At 45.6% G+C, this 18,215-nt stretch overlaps 1 protein-coding gene across 1 annotated transcript in view; it reads left to right on the top strand.

The window, feature by feature from the left end:
* The window catches only part of GLP1R (glucagon like peptide 1 receptor), a 451,384-nt gene that overhangs the window by 345,654 nt on the left and 87,515 nt on the right, over nucleotides 1–18,215 (top strand). The window contains exon 7 of the mRNA XM_063441557.1: nucleotides 907–1,066. Coding sequence (XP_063297627.1) covers nucleotides 907–1,066 — 160 coding nt within the window. The remainder of the gene's footprint in view (nucleotides 1–906; nucleotides 1,067–18,215) is intronic.

Raw genomic sequence — 18,215 nt, 5'->3', positions numbered from 1 at the left:
GAGTAACCCAATGTATCTAGGCCCTGTTTTATCCACTCCCGGGGGTAACCCAATGTATCTAGGCCCTGTTTTATCCACTCCCGGGGGTAACCCAATGTATCTAGGCCCTGTTTTATCCACTCCCGGGGGTAACCCAATGTATCTAGGCCCTGTTTTATCCACTCCCAGGGGTAACCCAATGTATCTAGGCCCTGTTTTATCCACTCCCGGGGGTAACCCAATGTATCTAGGCCCTGTTTTATCCACTCCCCGGAGTAACCCAATGTATCTAGGCCCTGTTTTATCCACTCCCGGGGGTAACCCAATGTATCTAGGCCCTGTTTTATCCACTCCCGGGGGTAACCCAATGTATCTAGGCCCTGTTTTATCCACTCCCGGGGGTAACCCAATGTATCTAGGCCCTGTTTTATCCACTCCCAGGGGTAACCCAATGTATCTCAGAGATAAACCAGCTGTCAACTCAGGTAACTGGAGAGTGTGATGAAGTTGGATTAGGTGCAGTAAGTCTGCCCCTTCCTGGGACTCGTAGTTTACCTTCTGGACCAACAAAGGAAGAGAAAATGAGGTTTGTTAGTAATGTGAGAACTGATTGTAGTTACAGAAACTAGAACGGCTAAGTGCAGCTTTCTGTATGTCTCTGGTCATCTCTTCTGACGTTATTAACTCCTTCACTCTCAACGTATACATGGATATCAGGTGTATGCATTCAGACCCCAACTCTTCAACTCTATTATTGTGCAACTCATTCGACATATAGCGTCCTTTTCACAATAAATAATATGCTAACTGTTTTCCAAAACACAATAAAACTATTCATGTTTGATATACATTGGTAACACAAATACAAAGGTCTGCATGATGTTGTGGTGTAAAAATATGTAAGAAATGTGTTTCTCTCCATCCCAGGAATCCCTTAGCTGCCGTCTGGTCTTCGTGATGATGCAATACTGCGTGGCGGCCAATTACTACTGGCTCCTGGTGGAGGGCATCTATCTGCACACACTGCTTGTCGTCTCTGTCTTTTCGGAACAGAGACTTTTTAGATTTTATCTGTGCATTGGGTGGGGTGAGTAACGCACCTGTTTCTCTTATAACTTGAATTAAAGCAACCTCTAGTTAGCATGAAAACATGTATAAATTATACAAAACCACATTCCACTGGTGCATTGATCACAATTAAACGGAAGTGTGGAGACTCCAGACTCCTAACGCACTTTTGCTAACAATGCATTCTCTTTTTCTATTTTCAAAATAGAAATTGGCACTTTTATAAATTAACTTTGATATCCCCAATGGCGATCAGACAGCCGGTCCTGTTACTTCTGGTTGTTTAGTTCAGTACAACTAAAATCAAGAGGCATCACCTGCCTTGCAAAGACTTCTCATTGAGCTGCATTGGGAAGTCTGTGATTGGACAGACACAAAAAGTCTGGGTGGGGCTAGAAGGGGAGGGCTTGCAAAGGAACCAGACAAGAGATCTGCAGCTTTTGCAAGCTGTTTTAGATAATCCTGCGAAATCCCCTTCTCTCACCCAGCAGCCCATGTCCCCATTCACACCCAGCAGCTCATATCCCTTCTCACACCCAGCAGCTCATATCCCTTCTCACATCCAGCAGCCCATGTCCCTGTTCACACCAGCAGCTCATATCCCTTCTCACACCCAGCAGCTCATATCCCTTCTCACACCCAGCAGCTCATGTCCCTGTTCACACCAGCAGCTCATATCCCTTCTCACATCCAGCAGCCCATGTCCCTGTTCACACCAGCAGCTCATTTCCCCGTTCACACTTTATATCTCCTTTTCTCCCCCACACCATGCAACTCCGAGGGGCATTAAACAGATATGCCCACTTTGGGCAGGCGTGCATTTCATTGGTGATAACACAATAGGTGCCCTCTCGGACCTCGGACCTCCTAGAGCTGCTCTTTAAATGCCTGGTCTGAATTTTTGTCCCAGTCGGGCCCTGATGAAAGCTGTCAGCTTCCCCAAATTGCCGTACTTCAATTGTTATTGAGCTGATCACCTTGACTCTGTGCTAACTGTATCTGTTACCATGTATTTTAGCTAATGTATATATTGGTATATAAACCAGTGACACATTAACTAAACATATTGCAATGCTGCTTGCTTAGAATAAGAGAAAATAATCGTTAACACTGTTAGCTATATCAAATTGTATGTACCTATGTAAGACAAAAAATGTCAGACAGACAGACAGACAGATAATGTTGATATGAATTATTGTTTATTGTTGAAATCCGTGTTTTAGTAAATATTGTAGAATTATGTTAAGTTTGATATCACTTACAATGGGTTTCTTTAAAAATAACACTTTGTTGCCATTTAAATATGTCAAGTTGTTTTGTTTATAATTTATATAAAGTCTTATTGTTTGTGCCCTGGAGGCGTCTTTGGCTGATATTTCCATTTCATATACTGTATGTGCAATCTGTGATCTGTTAAATGAATCCTATGAGACCAGCATTATTTTGTTTATAAATTGTATAATGCAAATAGTGCTGTTAGTTAATTTGCAGGAATAGTATTCATGTTAGTTTTGATATTAATTGTGTTTATTTAAAAATTACTCCCATTTTACTTTGAAACATCTTTGGCCAAACAGTGTGTTTCTATAAGGTGTCATTTTGTTTCTGCGTGGACACAAGATTCCTAAACTTTTCCAGCAATGTCTAATATTTGAATCAGAGAGCATCTTAATAGTATCCAGATTTAAGACCAGCCCCCACTTTGTAAACAAATACAATATGTCAGCAATTGTTTCTGTTTAAGGTCAATGAAACGTGTTTTAACCCCTTAAAGGACTGAGATCAAAACAAAACCTTGAATTTGCGCTATATGTCTGTACAGGCACAATTCACCTCTTTCATATTAAATGCACCCACACTTATGATATATCATTTTGTTCAGGAGAAACCGGGCTTTCATGTCACATCAAATATTTGTATATTAAACATACTTTAATATGAATAAATGATAAAACAAAATTGAGAAATACAAATTTTATTTTATTATTTTAGGTCTGCGTGGCATTTTAACTGTGAATGTCACAATACTGTTAGCTGTTACTGCAATAAAGTTCACATATTTGTATTCAGCGATGTCTCACAAGTAAACCAGTACCCCCTATGTTCAGATTTTATGGTGTTTTGGAAAGGTACAGGGTCAAATATAGCATGTTACAGTTTTCAGTTTATACACATTGAAATTTGCCAGATTGGTTATGTTGAATTTGAGAGCGTATGGTAGCCCAGGAAAACCCACTTCTTCATAAAAGCATATCAATTAAACTGTTAATAGCTCCCAACTGATTCCTCTTCTGCAACTGTCACTAGTCTAATACTATCCTTACCTTTTTGTGTCACTTTATCCCACTCCCTCTAGCATGTAAGCTCACTGAACAGGGCCCTCACTCCCTCTGTTACTGTGTCACTATACCCCACTCCCTCTAGCATGTAAACTCACTTAGCAGGGCCCTCAATCCCTCTGTTACTGTCACTATACCCCACTCCCTCTAACATGTAAACTCACTGAGCAGGGCCCTCAATCCCTCTGTTACTGTGTCACTATACCCCGCTCCCTCTAACATGTAAACTCACTGAGCAGGGCCTCAATGCCTCTGTTACTGTGTCACTATACCCCACTCCCTCTAACATGTAAACTCACTGAGCAGGCCCTCAATCCCTCTGTTACTGTGTCACTATACCCCACTCCCTCTAACATGTAAACTCACTGAGCAGGGCCCTCAATCCCTCTGTTCCTGTGTCACTATACCCCACTCCCTCTAACATGTAAACTCTCTGAGCAGGGCCCTCAATCCCTCTGTTACTGTGTCACTATACCCCACTCCCTCTAACATGTAAACTCACTGAGCAGGCCCTCAATCCCTCTGTTACTGTGTCACTATACCCCACTCCCTCTAACATGTAAACTCACTGAGCAGGGCCCTCAATCCCTCTGTTCCTGTGTCACTATACCCCACTCCCTCTAACATGTAAACTCACTGAGCAGGGCCCTCAATCCCTCTGTTCCTGTGTCACTATACCCCACTCCCTCTAACATGTAAACTCACTGAGCAGGGCCCTCAATCCCTCTGTTACTGTGTCACTATACCCCACTCCCTCTAACATGTAAACTCACTGAGCAAGGCCCTCAATCCCTCTGTTACTGTGTCACTATACCCCACTCCCTCTAACATGTAAACTCACTGAGCAGGGCCCTCAATCCCTCTGTTACTGTGTCACTATACCCCACTCCCTCTAACATGTAAACTCTCTGAGCAGGGCCCTCAATCCCTCTGTTACTGTGTCACTATACCCCACCCCCTCTAACATGTAAGCTCACTGAGCAGGGCCCTCAATCCCTCTGTTACTGTGTCACTATACCCCACCCCCTCTAACATGTAAGCTCACTGAGCAGGCCCTCAATCCCTCTGTTACTGTCACTATACCCCACTCCCTCTAGCATGTAAACTCACTGAGCAGGGCCCTCAATCCCTCTGTTACTGTGTCACTATACCCCACTCCCTCTAACATGTAAACTCACTGAGCAGGGCCCTCAATCCCTCTGTTACTGTGTCACTATACCCCACTCCCTCTAACATGTAAACTCACTGAGCAGGCCCCTCAATCCCTCTGTTACTGTGTCACTATACCCCACCCCCTCTAACATGTAAACTCACTGAGCAGGACCCTCAATCCCTCTGTTACTGTGTCACTATACCCCACTCTCTCTAACATGTAAACTCACTGAGCAGGCCCCTCAATCCCTATGTTACTGTATCACTATACCCCACTCCCTCTAACATGTAAACTCACTGAGCAGGGCCTCAAGCCCTCTGTTACTGTGTCACTATACCCCACTCCCTCTAACATGTAAACTCACTGAGCAGGCCCCTCATCCCCTCTGTTACTGTGTCACTATACCCCACTCCCTCTAACATGTAAGCTCACTGAGCAGGGCCCTCAATCCCTCTGTTACTGTGTCACTATACCCCCCTCCCTCTAACATGTAAGCTCACTGAGCAGGGCCCTCAATCCCTCTGTTACTGTGTCACTATACCCCACTCCCTCTAACATGTAAACTCACTGAGCAGGCCCCTCATCCCCTCTGTTACTGTGTCACTATACCCCACCCCCTCTAACATGTAAACTCACTGAGCAGGGCCCTCAATCCCTCTGTTACTGTGTCACTATACCCCACTCCCTCTAACATGTAAACTCTCTGAGCAGGGCCCTCAATCCCTCTGTTACTGTGTCACTATACCCCACCCCCTCTAACATGTAAACTCACTGAGCAGGGCCTCAATCCCTCTGTTACTGTGTCACTATACCCCACTCTCTCTAACATGTAAACTCACTGAGCAGGCCCCTCAATCCCTCTGTTACTGTGTCACTATACCCCACTCCCTCTAACATGTAAACTCACTGAGCAGGGCCTCAAGCCCTCTGTTACTGTGTCACTATACCCCACTCCCTCTAACATGTAAACTCACTGAGCAGGCCCCTCATCCCCTCTGTTACTGTGTCACTATACCCCACCCCCTCTAACATGTAAGCTCACTGAGCAGGGCCCTCAATCCCTCTGTTACTGTGTCACTATACCCCCCTCCCTCTAACATGTAAGCTCACTGAGCAGGGCCCTCAATCCCTCTGTTACTGTGTCACTATACCCCACTCCCTCTAACATGTAAACTCACTGAGCAGGCCCCTCATCCCCTCTGTTACTGTGTCACTATACCCCACCCCCTCTAACATGTAAACTCACTGAGCAGGGCCCTCAATCCCTCTGTTACTGTGTCACTATACCCCACTCCCTCTAACATGTAAACTCTCTGAGCAGGGCCCTCAATCCCTCTGTTACTGTGTCACTATACCCCACCCCCTCTAACATGTAAACTCACTGAGCAGGGCCTCAAGCCCTCTGTTACTGTGTCACTATACCCCACCCCCTCTAACATGTAAACTCACTGAGCAGGCCCTCAATCCCTCTGTTACTGTGTCACTATACCCCACCCCCTCTAACATGTAAACTCACTGAGCAGGGCCCTCAATCCCTCTGTTTCTGTGTCACTATACCCCACTCCCTCTAACATGTAAACTCACTGAGCAGGCCCCTCAATCCCTCTGTTACTGTGTCACTATACCCCACCCCCTCTAACATGTAAACTCACTGAGCAGGGCCCTCAATCCCTCTGTTACTGTGTCACATTACCCCACTCCCTCTAACATGTAAACTCACTGAGCAGGACCCTCAATCCCTCTGTTACTGTGTCACTATACCCCACTCCCTCTAGTATGTAAACTCACTGAGCAGGGCCCTCAATCCCTCTGTTACTGTGTCACTATACCCCACTCCCTCTAGTATGTAAGCTCACTGAGCAGGGCCCTCAATCCCTGTTCCTGTGTGTTCAACTTGTCTGGTTACAAATACGTGTCTATTAGTCCACATATTGTACAGCGCTGCGGAACTTGTTGGCGCTTTATAAATATTAATAATAATAATAATATATAAATAAGTATTTGCAGCATTACTTAAAGGTCCAGGATTTGGCAGGATGTTCATGATTTGGGACTTTTGCTCAGTTATCCTGGGGTTGCTGTCTGGGCTCCCATTTCTGAGATCAAAACTCCCCTTAAAAGCTCAGCGTAATAATCAATCATACTAATGAAACCATTGCACAACACTGCACTGTGCATGCCCGCAAGCTGTACCTACCACGAGTGCAAGCTCCATCGGTGATTTCCCTTACTCTGGCTGTCTCTGCAGAACTTCGGTTTGTATCAGTTTACTTTGTCCGTTCCCGCACAAGAGTAAATTAAACTGACAGTATTTCTCTAGCAAATGTAAGGTCCTTTTTTAAAAAGAAATCACACGTCAGATCCTTATGTTTTATTAACACACAGAGCAGTGTATAAACATATCTGTGGAAATCTCCCAATTTCAATGCAGTTTGTTGCATAGGCTTTTAGACTGTAAGCTCGTTTGAGCAGGGTCCTCAACCACCTATGGTTCCTGTTACATTTTGTTATTGTCTCATTTGGTAAATTCTCCTTTTATTGTGAAGTGTTGCGGAATAAGCTGGCGCTATATAAATATTAATAATAATAATAATATTAATAATAATCATAATATAATTCTGATGTTTATTGTTTTCAGCAAGTTAAAAAATTCCCTTGAGTACATTTGCAGATTTAGGTCCAATCTTTAAAATGTGCATTCCCCAAAATACCAGCAGATTATTTAAATACTCATTAGAAAACTAAGTTTTACATACAATTTAATTTCACATTTACTGTATGTCATAAATTTTATGTAAGAAAAAGGAAGAAAAAATCCCTAGAACAGGGATAGATTCAGTGTGTCCAGTTTATATCTCGAAAGGGGATAACCCTTATAATGTTTAACGAAAAAAGGAAAAAGTGTAGACTTCAGACAAAATGTCTCAGAGAACACTTGTGAGATATAGAACTGAATTGTCTGTCACTGTAGTATTGAAAATAAAAAATATATTTAATCGGTATACGGAACCATGAACAATATAAAACGAACAAACAAGAAAAAAAGGTGAGTAAAAAATATATATAAACCCACCCAAAAAACAGGGGGGAGGATAGATAAATAGCTCAGGGAGCAAGGGAGAAGCTTAAATGGACGGTATGTATAATGCTTAAATAGGTGCACACGAACAGTGGCTATCTGGAAGCTAGCTCCTAAAACCCATATAGCATAGGGGACCCCACCAAAAAAAATGCTGAGACCAAATGAATCCTCAGTAGGGAGGTATACGCTAAAGGTAAGGAGACATACTCGTCACAGTTAAAACGGCTATACTGGAGGATAAAGTGACTCAAGGTTACAAAGTAGCTAAATACTGTCTGTTAATAATGAGGTACATCCATAGTTGTGGTAGTCGTTGTGAGCAGAGCAAAAGCTCTTAAAAATGCCTAAATAGATGCACACAAACGGTGGCTCTATAGAGGGTCACTCTTCAACCCCATGTAGGCAGTGGTGTATCTTGGTTTTGTGCTGCCCTAGGCAGGACAAAACTCAGACACCCCCCCCCGCGCGCGCACACGCGCGCCACCCCCACCCAACCCTTCCCCCCTGCCCCGCCTTCTAAATACACACACATTCATTGACAGATACGCATACACTAGCTAACAGACACACACAGTCGGACACACACAGTCGGACACACACACACACACTAACAAACACACACAGTCGGACACACACACTAACAAACACACACAGTCGGACACACACACACTAACAGACACACACAGTGAGACACACACACTAACAAACACACACAGTCGGACACACACACTAACAAACACACACAGTCGGACACACACACACACACACACTAACAAACACACACAGTCAGACACACACACTAACAAACACACACAGTCGGACACACACACACTAACAGACACACACAGTGAGACACACACACTAACAAACACACACAGTCTGACACACACACTAACAGACACACACAGTGAGACACACACACTAACAAACACACACAGTGAGACACACACACTAACAAACACACACAGTCGGACACACACACACACACTAACAAACACACACAGTCAGACACACACACTAACAAACACACACAGTCGGACACACACACACTAACAGACACACACAGTGAGACACACACACTAACAAACACACACAGTCTGACACACACACTAACAGACACACACAGTGAGACACACACACTAACAAACACACACAGTCGGACACACACACACTAACAGACACACACTGTCGGACACACAGTCAGACACACACTGTCGGACACACAGTCAGACACACACAGTCAGACACACACACTAACAGACACACACACACACACACACTAACAGACACACACACACACACACTAACAGACACACACACACACACACACACACTATCAGACACACACAGTCAGAGACACACACACACACTCACATTAACACATTTTTTTTTTTTTTTTACTCCCCCCCCCCTACCTTTGGGAATGCTGGGGGTGGGGGGGTTCTCCAATTCCCTGGTGGTCAAGTGGCTGCAGGACGGCACTGGCGGGCAGGCTGGGCGGCCGGCGAGGGAGCTCTTCCCCTGAGCTCTCTGCTCAGCTCCCTCGCGCGCCGCCCGCAGAATGAGGCTGGGAGGCGGAGCCGCAATATGACGTCATATTCCGGCTCCCAGTCTCACTCTGCGGGCGGCGCGCGAGGGAGCTGAGCAGAGAGCTCAGGGGAAGAGCTCCCTCGCCGGCCGCCCAGCAACCAGCCCAGCATGTCTGTTAGCCGCAAGGCTAACAAGACATTTGCCTTGGGCATTTGGGGGCGGCGTTTTTTGCCGCCCCCTGGAAAATGCCGCCCAAGGCAAATGCCTTGTTTGCCTCGCGGCTAATACGCCCCTGCATGTAGGACAAGAAACCCCCACAGTATGCTGAGATCGATTCAATCCTCTGTGGGGAGATATTAACTACAGGTGAAGAGGCATCACAATAAAAACGGCTACACTGGAGGATAAGGTTGACTCAATATTGCACAGTAGCTAAATGCTATCTACTAGTAATGAGGTGCACCCTCAGTAAGGATAGTCGATTAAACAAAGAAAAGCTCTCAATTCCCTACATAACGCTCCAATCAGGCTAACAATCTTCCCCCCTCAATAGCACACCCCAAACCATGTGAAGTGAATACAGTGCTGTGGAGTTAAAAAGTCATAGTCTGCCTAACGCGTTTCGGCGCTATAAAGAGCGCCTTTCTCAAAGGCTATCAACGGCAAAGGCACCTATTTAAGCATTATACATACCGTCCATTTAAGCTTCTCCCTTGCTCCCTGAGCTATTTATCTATCCTCCCCCCTGTTTTTTGGGTGGGTTTATATATATTTTTTTTTTTTTTTTTAAATTCTTTATTTTTGCGTGTATTGGCAAACAAGATAACATAATTCGTGATCAGCAGGTAAAACATTTTTACAATACATGGATACTTTCGCCACTTAGCTTAGTCTACACAATTTTATTTTTTAAATATGCGGGATTACCCAAGTTTCCCTGTCAGTTGTCCTCTAGCTCATGACTGGGTAGGGCGGTGATATTGGGCCTTATGTGCCTTGTGGCCAGTGTACAATACGCCCTGGTAATTAAGCTTTAGTGAGGCACTCATAGTTGGGCTTGGGTGCCCTCGAAGCCGGGTGTGAGGTCTCTTTTTGTTAAGCTGTACCTGAGGGCGGGGGTTATGCTTTATGCACCCAGAGGGCTGCTATTTTTGCGCTGGCACGCCGCTTGATAACGCTAGGGGGGGAGGGTGCTGAGGTACTGAGCTAGATCTAAGGCTTACGGAGTCGGCAACATAACATAGTAGTAATAGAATACCATATAGAAACATATAAGCAACTTTTGATCCCTTTTAGATAAAATGAAAAGGGGAATAATATGCAACATTTATAGGATTTGTGCGCGTGCATATGGTAGTGCACAGGCGACACTCAGTCCCAACGTTCAGGGTGGCTGTGCCGTTGTCTTGGGTGCGTTTCCTCTTGGCACGAACGGGGTGATGTCTGCTACATTCCAGGCTGGGTGGGCTGTAGTCTGTGGTTGTGCTGTCGGTAGGCCGAGGGCTTGCAGGAAGTTTGAGGCTTCAGCAGGGTGTGAGATAGCGTGTGTCTTCCCTGCCTTGCTGGCAAGTAGCCTGCGGGGGCCCCACTTGTAGGTAATAGACTGCTCCTGAAGCACTTGGGTTATGGGCTTAAGAGAGCGCCGCCAGGACAGGGTGTTTCTAGAAAAGTCTCGGTAAAAAGCAAGCTGATCGCCTTCAAAGGGCACCGTGGGAGTACCCCTTACTGCCCCCATAATAATGCCCCGGTCAGCGTCACGTACCAGTTTGAGCAGGACTTCCTTAGGCGTCTCCTGGGCTGAAGTAGTTGTTTTATTAAGCCTGTAGCAGGAGTCCACTAGTATCTGTTTGGAGTGCTTGGGCATAAGAAGGGTGGCAAGGAGCCTCCTGCAGTAGTGGGGAAGTTCTGTATCAGTTATTGCATCCGGAATGCCTTTTATTCGTAGGTTGCGTGCCCTGGCTTTGTCTTCCAAATTGGCTAGTTGAGCCTGGTGATCGGCATATTGTTTCTGCAGTGCTCCTATGGCAGTATCTGTGGCTGTCTGGGCAAGCTTGTGGCCTGCCATGCTTTCCTCCATAGTGTGCATGCGGGTAGTGAGTGCGGATACCTCCTCCCGTATTGGCGCCAAGTCAGCCTTGAACATGGCTTGAATCTCCGCAACCAGGGCTTTGATATCTGCCCTCGTTGCGGGGGCAGAGTCCCCAAGCGCTGTGGCCGCCAGTGGCTCCGTTCGTCGCCTCGGTGGGGGAGAGAGGTCGGCTGTACTGCTGTCCTCGTCCGAGGACAGATGCGGGTAAACCTCCGCGGGCGCCATCTTGGCGTGTGTCGGCCTCGCTGCATTCCGCATGTAAGTGCCAATATCTTGCGAACCCGAGCCCGGGTCCGGTCGTAGCTTCTTGCTTTTTTTCCCCATATCGTCGGGGCTCAGGCAGCTGCCAGAGGAGGTCTGGTTGCGAGGGTTTTTCGGGCTTTTCAGTCTTTTTCTCGGGCTGAGTATCAGAGCAGCTCCGAAACGCGTCCAGCTCGTTTGGGCGCCGGCTCCGCCCCCCCTATATATATTTTTTACTCACCTTTTTTTCTTGTTTGTTCGTTTTATATTGTTCATGGTTCCGTATACCGATTAAATATATTTTTTATTTTCAATACTACAGTGACAGACAATTCAGTTCTATATCTCACAAGTGTTCTCTGAGACATTTTGTCTGAAGTCTACACTTTTTCATAAATTTTATGTGCACCAGGAACATGTATTTCACTGCAATGGTGCTGCCGTAATGACCAAATTAAAACATAATATAGATTAAGGAACATCACACACACACAAATACAGTTTAAAATTTACAAGGCTTAAAATCACCTATCTTGGCAAACACACCTGGGGATTCAGTTCCACAATATGGCCGTATTGTGTTAAGCCCACCACTACTTCACAGTACTCAGGGCCGGCGCGTCCATTAGGTGGCACAGGCGGCCGCCTTAGGGCGCACCGGCTCTGGGAGCGCCAGATTTCAGTGACCGGCAGGAGGGAAGCGCTCCCTCCTGCCAGGTCACCTTCTGGACCCCCGGCAGGCGGCAGTGTTCTAATGAGAGGCGGCGAGGGAGCTCTAACCTGTCTGCTCTGCTCCCTCGTTTGCTGATTCTGCGGGAGCCAGAATATGACGTCATATTCCGGATCCCGGCATCAGTAGACAGCCCGCGAGGGAGCAGAGCAGACAGGTTAGAGCTCCCTCGCCGCCTCTCATTAGAACACTGCCGCCCGCCGCACTGAAGCCACACTGGACCCCAGAGACAGATCCACGCCAGCTCTCCAGGTAGGGAGGCTGGGTGGATATTATTAATAATTTGTGTGTGTCTGAAAGTGTCTGTGTGAGTGTTTGTCTGTGAGTGTGTGTCTGTGTATGTGTTTGTGAGTGTTTGTGTCTGTGTATGTGTTTGTCTGTGAGTGTGTGTATGTGTGAGTCTGTGTGTGTAAGTGTTTGCCTGTGAGTGTGTGTGTGTGTCTGTGTATGTGTTTGTCTGTGAGTGTGAGTGTGTGTATGTGTTTGTCTCTGAGTGTGTGTGTCTGTGTTTGTCTGTGAGTGTGAGTGTGTGTATGTGTCTGTGTATGTGTGTGTCTGTGTATGTGTGAGTGTGTGTGTATGTGTTTGTCTGTGAGTGTGTGTGTATGTGTGAGTATGTGTATGTGTGAGTGTGTGTATGTGTTTGTCTGTGAGTGTGTGTGTCTGTGTATGTGTGAGAGTGTGTATGTGTCTGTGTGTATGTGTTTGTGAGTGTGTGTCTGTAAGTGTGTGTGTGTTTATGCATTTGTGAGTGAGTGAGTGTGTGTGTGTCTGTGAATGATTGTATGAATGTGTGTGTCTGTCAGTGTATGAGTGTGTTTTGTCAGTGTGAGTGTGTCTATCAGTGTGTGTTTGTGAGTGTCTGCAAATCAGTGAGACTATGTTTGTGATTGAGTGTGTGTCTGTCAATGAATGAGTGTGTGTCAGATCAGTGAGTCTGTGTCTGTCAGTGACGTCTGTGTGTTTGTCATTGAGTGTGTGTGGCTGTTAGTGTGTATACACCACTGAGTGTAGTGTGGCGGAGCGGAGCGCAGTACAGGAGCTTCTGTTTCCTGTACCCGGCCCGACTGACAGGAAGTGCTCACTGAGAGAGCACTTCCTGTCAGTCCAGCCAGGTACAGAAAACTGAAGCTCCTGTAGAGGATCTGCTCCGCAACGCTACAAGACAGGTAGGAGGCACACCAGGAAGGGGAGTGTGATCGCTAAGAGGGTGGGGGGTGCACCAAGGGACAGAGAGGGGAGGGGAGAGAAAAACCAAGGGACAGGGAAAAGAGGGGGGAGGGGAGAGGAACACTAAGGGACGGGGAAGAGGGAGGAGCTGGTTAGGAGGCACATAGGTGAAGATGTTAATTTTAGAGGAGGGGGGGGTAGGAAAAATGCATCTTCGCCTAAGTACCCAAAAATCCTTGCACCGGCCCTGACAGTACCCCAATATCGGTGGGTCCTACACTAATTATGTCACAGTACCCCTTATTGGTGGGTCCTACACTAATTACGTCACAGAACCCCAATACTGGTGGGTCCAACAGTAATTACGTCACAGTACCCCAATATTGGTGGGTCCAACACCAATTACATCACAGTAACCCAATATTGGTGGGTCCAACACTAATTACATCACAGTACCCCAATACCGGTGGGTCCTACATTAATTACGTCACAGTACCCCAATATCGGTGGGTCCAACACAAATTACATCACAGTACCCCAATATCGGTGGGTCCTACACTAATTACGTCACAGTACCCCAATATCGGTGGGTCCTACACTAATTACGTCACAGTACCCCAATATCGGTGGGTCCTACACTAATTACGTCACAGTACCCCAATATCGGTGGGTCCTACACTAATTACATCACAGTACCCCAATATCGGTGGGTCCTACACTAATTACGTCACAGTACCCCAATATCGGTGGGTCCGACACTAATTACTTTACGGTACCCCAATATCGGTGGGTCCTACACTAATTCCAACACGGAAGATAAATTAAATAGTACTAGTCACAAGATAAATTAAATAGTACTAGTCACAGTACCCCAATATCGGTGGGTCCGACACTAATTACTTTACGGTACCCCAATATCGGTGGGTCCTACACTAATTCCAACACGGAAGATAAATTAAATAGTACTAGTGCTAATTAAGCTAAAGTGTATTTAATTAATCGATTGTAAGAGCTTTGTGAATATATATATATATATATATATATATATATATATATAATGCAAAATGAATGTGCTAAAAACATAATCAAAGAAAATAGTGTTTAAATTAAAGTGACAGCGCTTTGATGTATATAGTCACAATGCATATCATATATCTGCTCTATATAAAATAAAATGATTATTAACATGTTTGTCTCCGCCTCCTCCTCCGTCATTGTGAAGAGGAACCTTGTGCGTATGTGTGGAAAGTGCTGCACACGCATTAGGCCTTCCCCATAGGAAAGCATTGAATCAACACTTTCCTTTGAGGATCTAAAAGACATTGTGTAGCGGAGGTACAATATTCCCCAGGTTATCTCCGCTTATAATCCAAGTGAGACTCAGGAACAAGGCAATTATAAATCCACAGGCAAGGTTTCCAGCAGGAAAAGTAATCCAGCAGTATCCCAACAGCAATCCCAATAACTGGACGACACACAGTTTCAGGAGCAGAACTGACAAGCTTTATTCCACAGTGCCTTATAAAGCATGCTCCCATGCAAGGGAGGAGTTTGCAACAATTAGTACAGTACCCAATCTGGGAATAGTAACCTCCCACACCTCTCCTCCCCTCAGCTTACATCATAATCCCCTTTTCACTGTACTCAGATTCCCCCAGTTCCTGGATGTACCCCTAAACTTAGGGGTACCCCTTTAAATGGCACATCCCCTGATAACCCTGATCTGGGTGAGCAACATACTCAAAAATCACCCAGATCGGACCAGGGGTTCGGGAGTTATGAGCAGGCAAAGATTTGACCGACCGCATGGGTAAAGTATCCGAAAACAGTTCCATGCATTTTGGCCCTGTGGTCGGTCACAGACAAGGGAATAAAAAAGACAAATTGCCTGGGTTAGGGTGCCTAAGGAGGATTCGAATGAATCCCCTAGTTCGTGGGGTTCTTTCTACGGTAGTTTCCACACGAACTACTGGAAGTCTGGAGGTCTCAGCGGTATTTGCCTAGTCGAGTGTCCGATATGGGTTCCAGACACTCGACGGCAAAACACCGCTGTTCGGGAGTTTGCAAAATGGCCACCACCACGTGTTCGTTTGCCGAATGGCGGCCACCCGGAGACAAAGGACCTACTGCATAGCTCGTTAATTAGCCATTTGCAACATTGTTGCCACGGGTAATTGAAGGCACACTTCACACAGGGGGGTCTGGTTGTTCGGTAGTTTCATTCCCCTACTTTATTCGAATGATTCTACCGAACAATCAGAGGAATACATTTCTTTTAAACACATAGAAAACTGGCAGGTTATACGAATACAGTATTCACACGAAATTTGTAGGACAGCCCAGGGCCATCCGCTACACATTGGACATCATCATGCAATGTGTGAGGACATCGAGCATCATTTCACAGAGGTAAACTCTGAAACAGCAGAAAACGCCCCTAGTGGCTGTCTTGTAGACAGGCACTAGAGTCAGTCTTAACCTTGTAATGTAAACATTGCCGTTTCTCTTAATAAGATGGAGTGGTCTGAGTGCCAATAGTGTCGTTTTAATAAATATATAAATATAGATTGTATTTATGTATGTATTACTACTGCTCCTCTTTTACCCTTTATTGGTTACATCGACTCACTTAAAGGGAAACTCCAGTGCCAGGAAAACGATCCATTTTCCTGGCACTGGAGGGTCCCTCTCCCTCCCACCCCCCAATCCCCAGTTGCTGAAGGGGTGAAAACCCCTTCAGTGACTTACCAGAGGCAGCGACATGTCCCACGTCGCTGCTTCCTCCTCCCCCGCCGCTCTTCCTTCTGCTTACGTCGGCCGTTGGGCGAGACTGATCCCGCCCGCCGGCCGAGGAGACCTAATGCGCATGCGCATTAGCGCACCCCATGGGAAAGCATTGAAAATGAATTTCAATGCTTCCCTATGGGGAATAGAGCGACGCTGGAGGTCCTCACACAGCTTGAGGACGTCCAGCGACGCTCTAGCACAGAAAACCTGTGCTAAAGAGCAGGAAGTTCCCTCTAGTGGCTCTAGACAGCCACTAGGGGAGGACTTAACCCTGCAAGGTAATTATTGCAGTTTAAAAATAATTACACTTGCAGGGTTAAGGGTAGTGGGAGTTGGCACCCAGACCACTCCAATGAGCAGAAGTGGTCTGGGTGCCTGGAGTGTCCCTTTAACTAGTAAAGTGAATGGCAGGAAAAAAATATTTTGCAATAGAATGATTGGTCTATTTTTGCTCCATTTTGGTTCGTCCAAATAATTTCCCCTCAAATGATTGCATGGATGAAATAAGTCTGGGCCAAAATGCCACATGGGCGAATTCCAGATCTCCCTGCCTCATGGGTGATTAAAGTTCAATTAACAGAGAGGAATATAAGAATTTCTAAAACAAACACACTGTGAGAAAAATGATTTTTAAAAATCTTGGAGGCTGTGTGAGTCACAGCCAGTGGAGGTGTGGCTAGGGCTGCATGGACAGAAACAAAAGTGATTTAACTCCTAAATAGAAGAGAATTGAGCAGCGAGACTTCAGGGGCATGATCTACACAACAAAACAACTTCATTAAACTAAAGATTGTTTTCTGAGCCAAACTGCATCTAGGAAAGATTAAACCATATTACTAACTAACGAGTAAAATCCATGATTAGTCTCCAAATTAAATATTTAGAAATAATTGGAAGGGGTTGCAATTAAACTATTCATATTTTTGTAGCTTAGCACTAAATGTACCAGATTAAATTATTGTCTAATAATATAACAAATTGCTTTAGGAGGATATTATTATGGTAGATATACTTTTAGAAGTCAGAGTACGACTAAGTGCTTTTTAAGAAACTAATGATAATGACGTTATAATTATCCCGTACATTAAGCTTTTATGCCTCAATTTTACCTTTTTAACGCAGCTATTACGGTCTATCTCTTATAAAAGTTAACCAGTGGTAGGCTGATACCCTATTGTCACAGTGCTCTACAATGTACTATGTAATATTCAAAAACATTTCAGCTTTTAACACAGGGTACCAGGACTGGACTGGGACAAGATTTTAGCCTGGACATTTAAAGGCACAGTAGCCCAATACTAGTGGGGGCCAAGCCAGAGAGGAGTGTTTTGTGTCCTCATCAATATCGTGCACACTTCCCAAAGGGGCTGTGGTGGGGGGATAGGGCTGGGATGTGGTGATAATGGCTCTGATGGGGAGATAATGGCTGTAGTGTAGCAGTGAAAAGAGTCTGCGATATGTAGGGACTGTAATGAAGGGGAGAGGGCTGTGATGAGGGGGGAAGGGCAATAAAATGAGGCATAGGGGCTGTAACAATGTGGATAGGGGCTGTGTTGCGGGATAGGGCTGTGTGGAGGTAGGGGCAATAGTGGAATATAGAAACTGTAGAGGGGCAGTAATGTGGGGTATAGGGCCTATGTGTCAGGATCGGGACAGGGATCCAACACGCAGAGTACAAACAGTAGCCAGATACGTATACCGGACCTTAGAATGGCCGGACTAACGTAAGTAGTACAGTATAGAATGGTCAAAGACAAGCCGAGGTCGAGGGTAACAGAAGACAGGTAAGCGAGAGACAAGCCGAATCAAGGGTAACAGAGATAAGCAGAGTAAGGTAAACAAGCCGGGTCAAAACCAAAAGGGATAATAGAATACACAAGCACTGAGTGACTAGAACAAGCTAGAACCACGACAGGGCAATGAGCTAATGAAAGAAGCTCTGTTAAATACCCTGTTCAGAGCAGTAACCACGCCTCCGAGGCGTCCTGATTGGTCCTGCAGCAATTGACTGACAGGTCGTTCCGGGGGAGTGTCCTGATGACTACTTC

Source organism: Pelobates fuscus, chromosome 2 (genome assembly GCF_036172605.1).
Source record: "Pelobates fuscus isolate aPelFus1 chromosome 2, aPelFus1.pri, whole genome shotgun sequence".
In the NCBI taxonomy this organism is placed as follows: Eukaryota; Metazoa; Chordata; class Amphibia; order Anura; family Pelobatidae; genus Pelobates; species Pelobates fuscus.
This window is presented reverse-complemented; position numbering and strand designations above follow the sequence as displayed.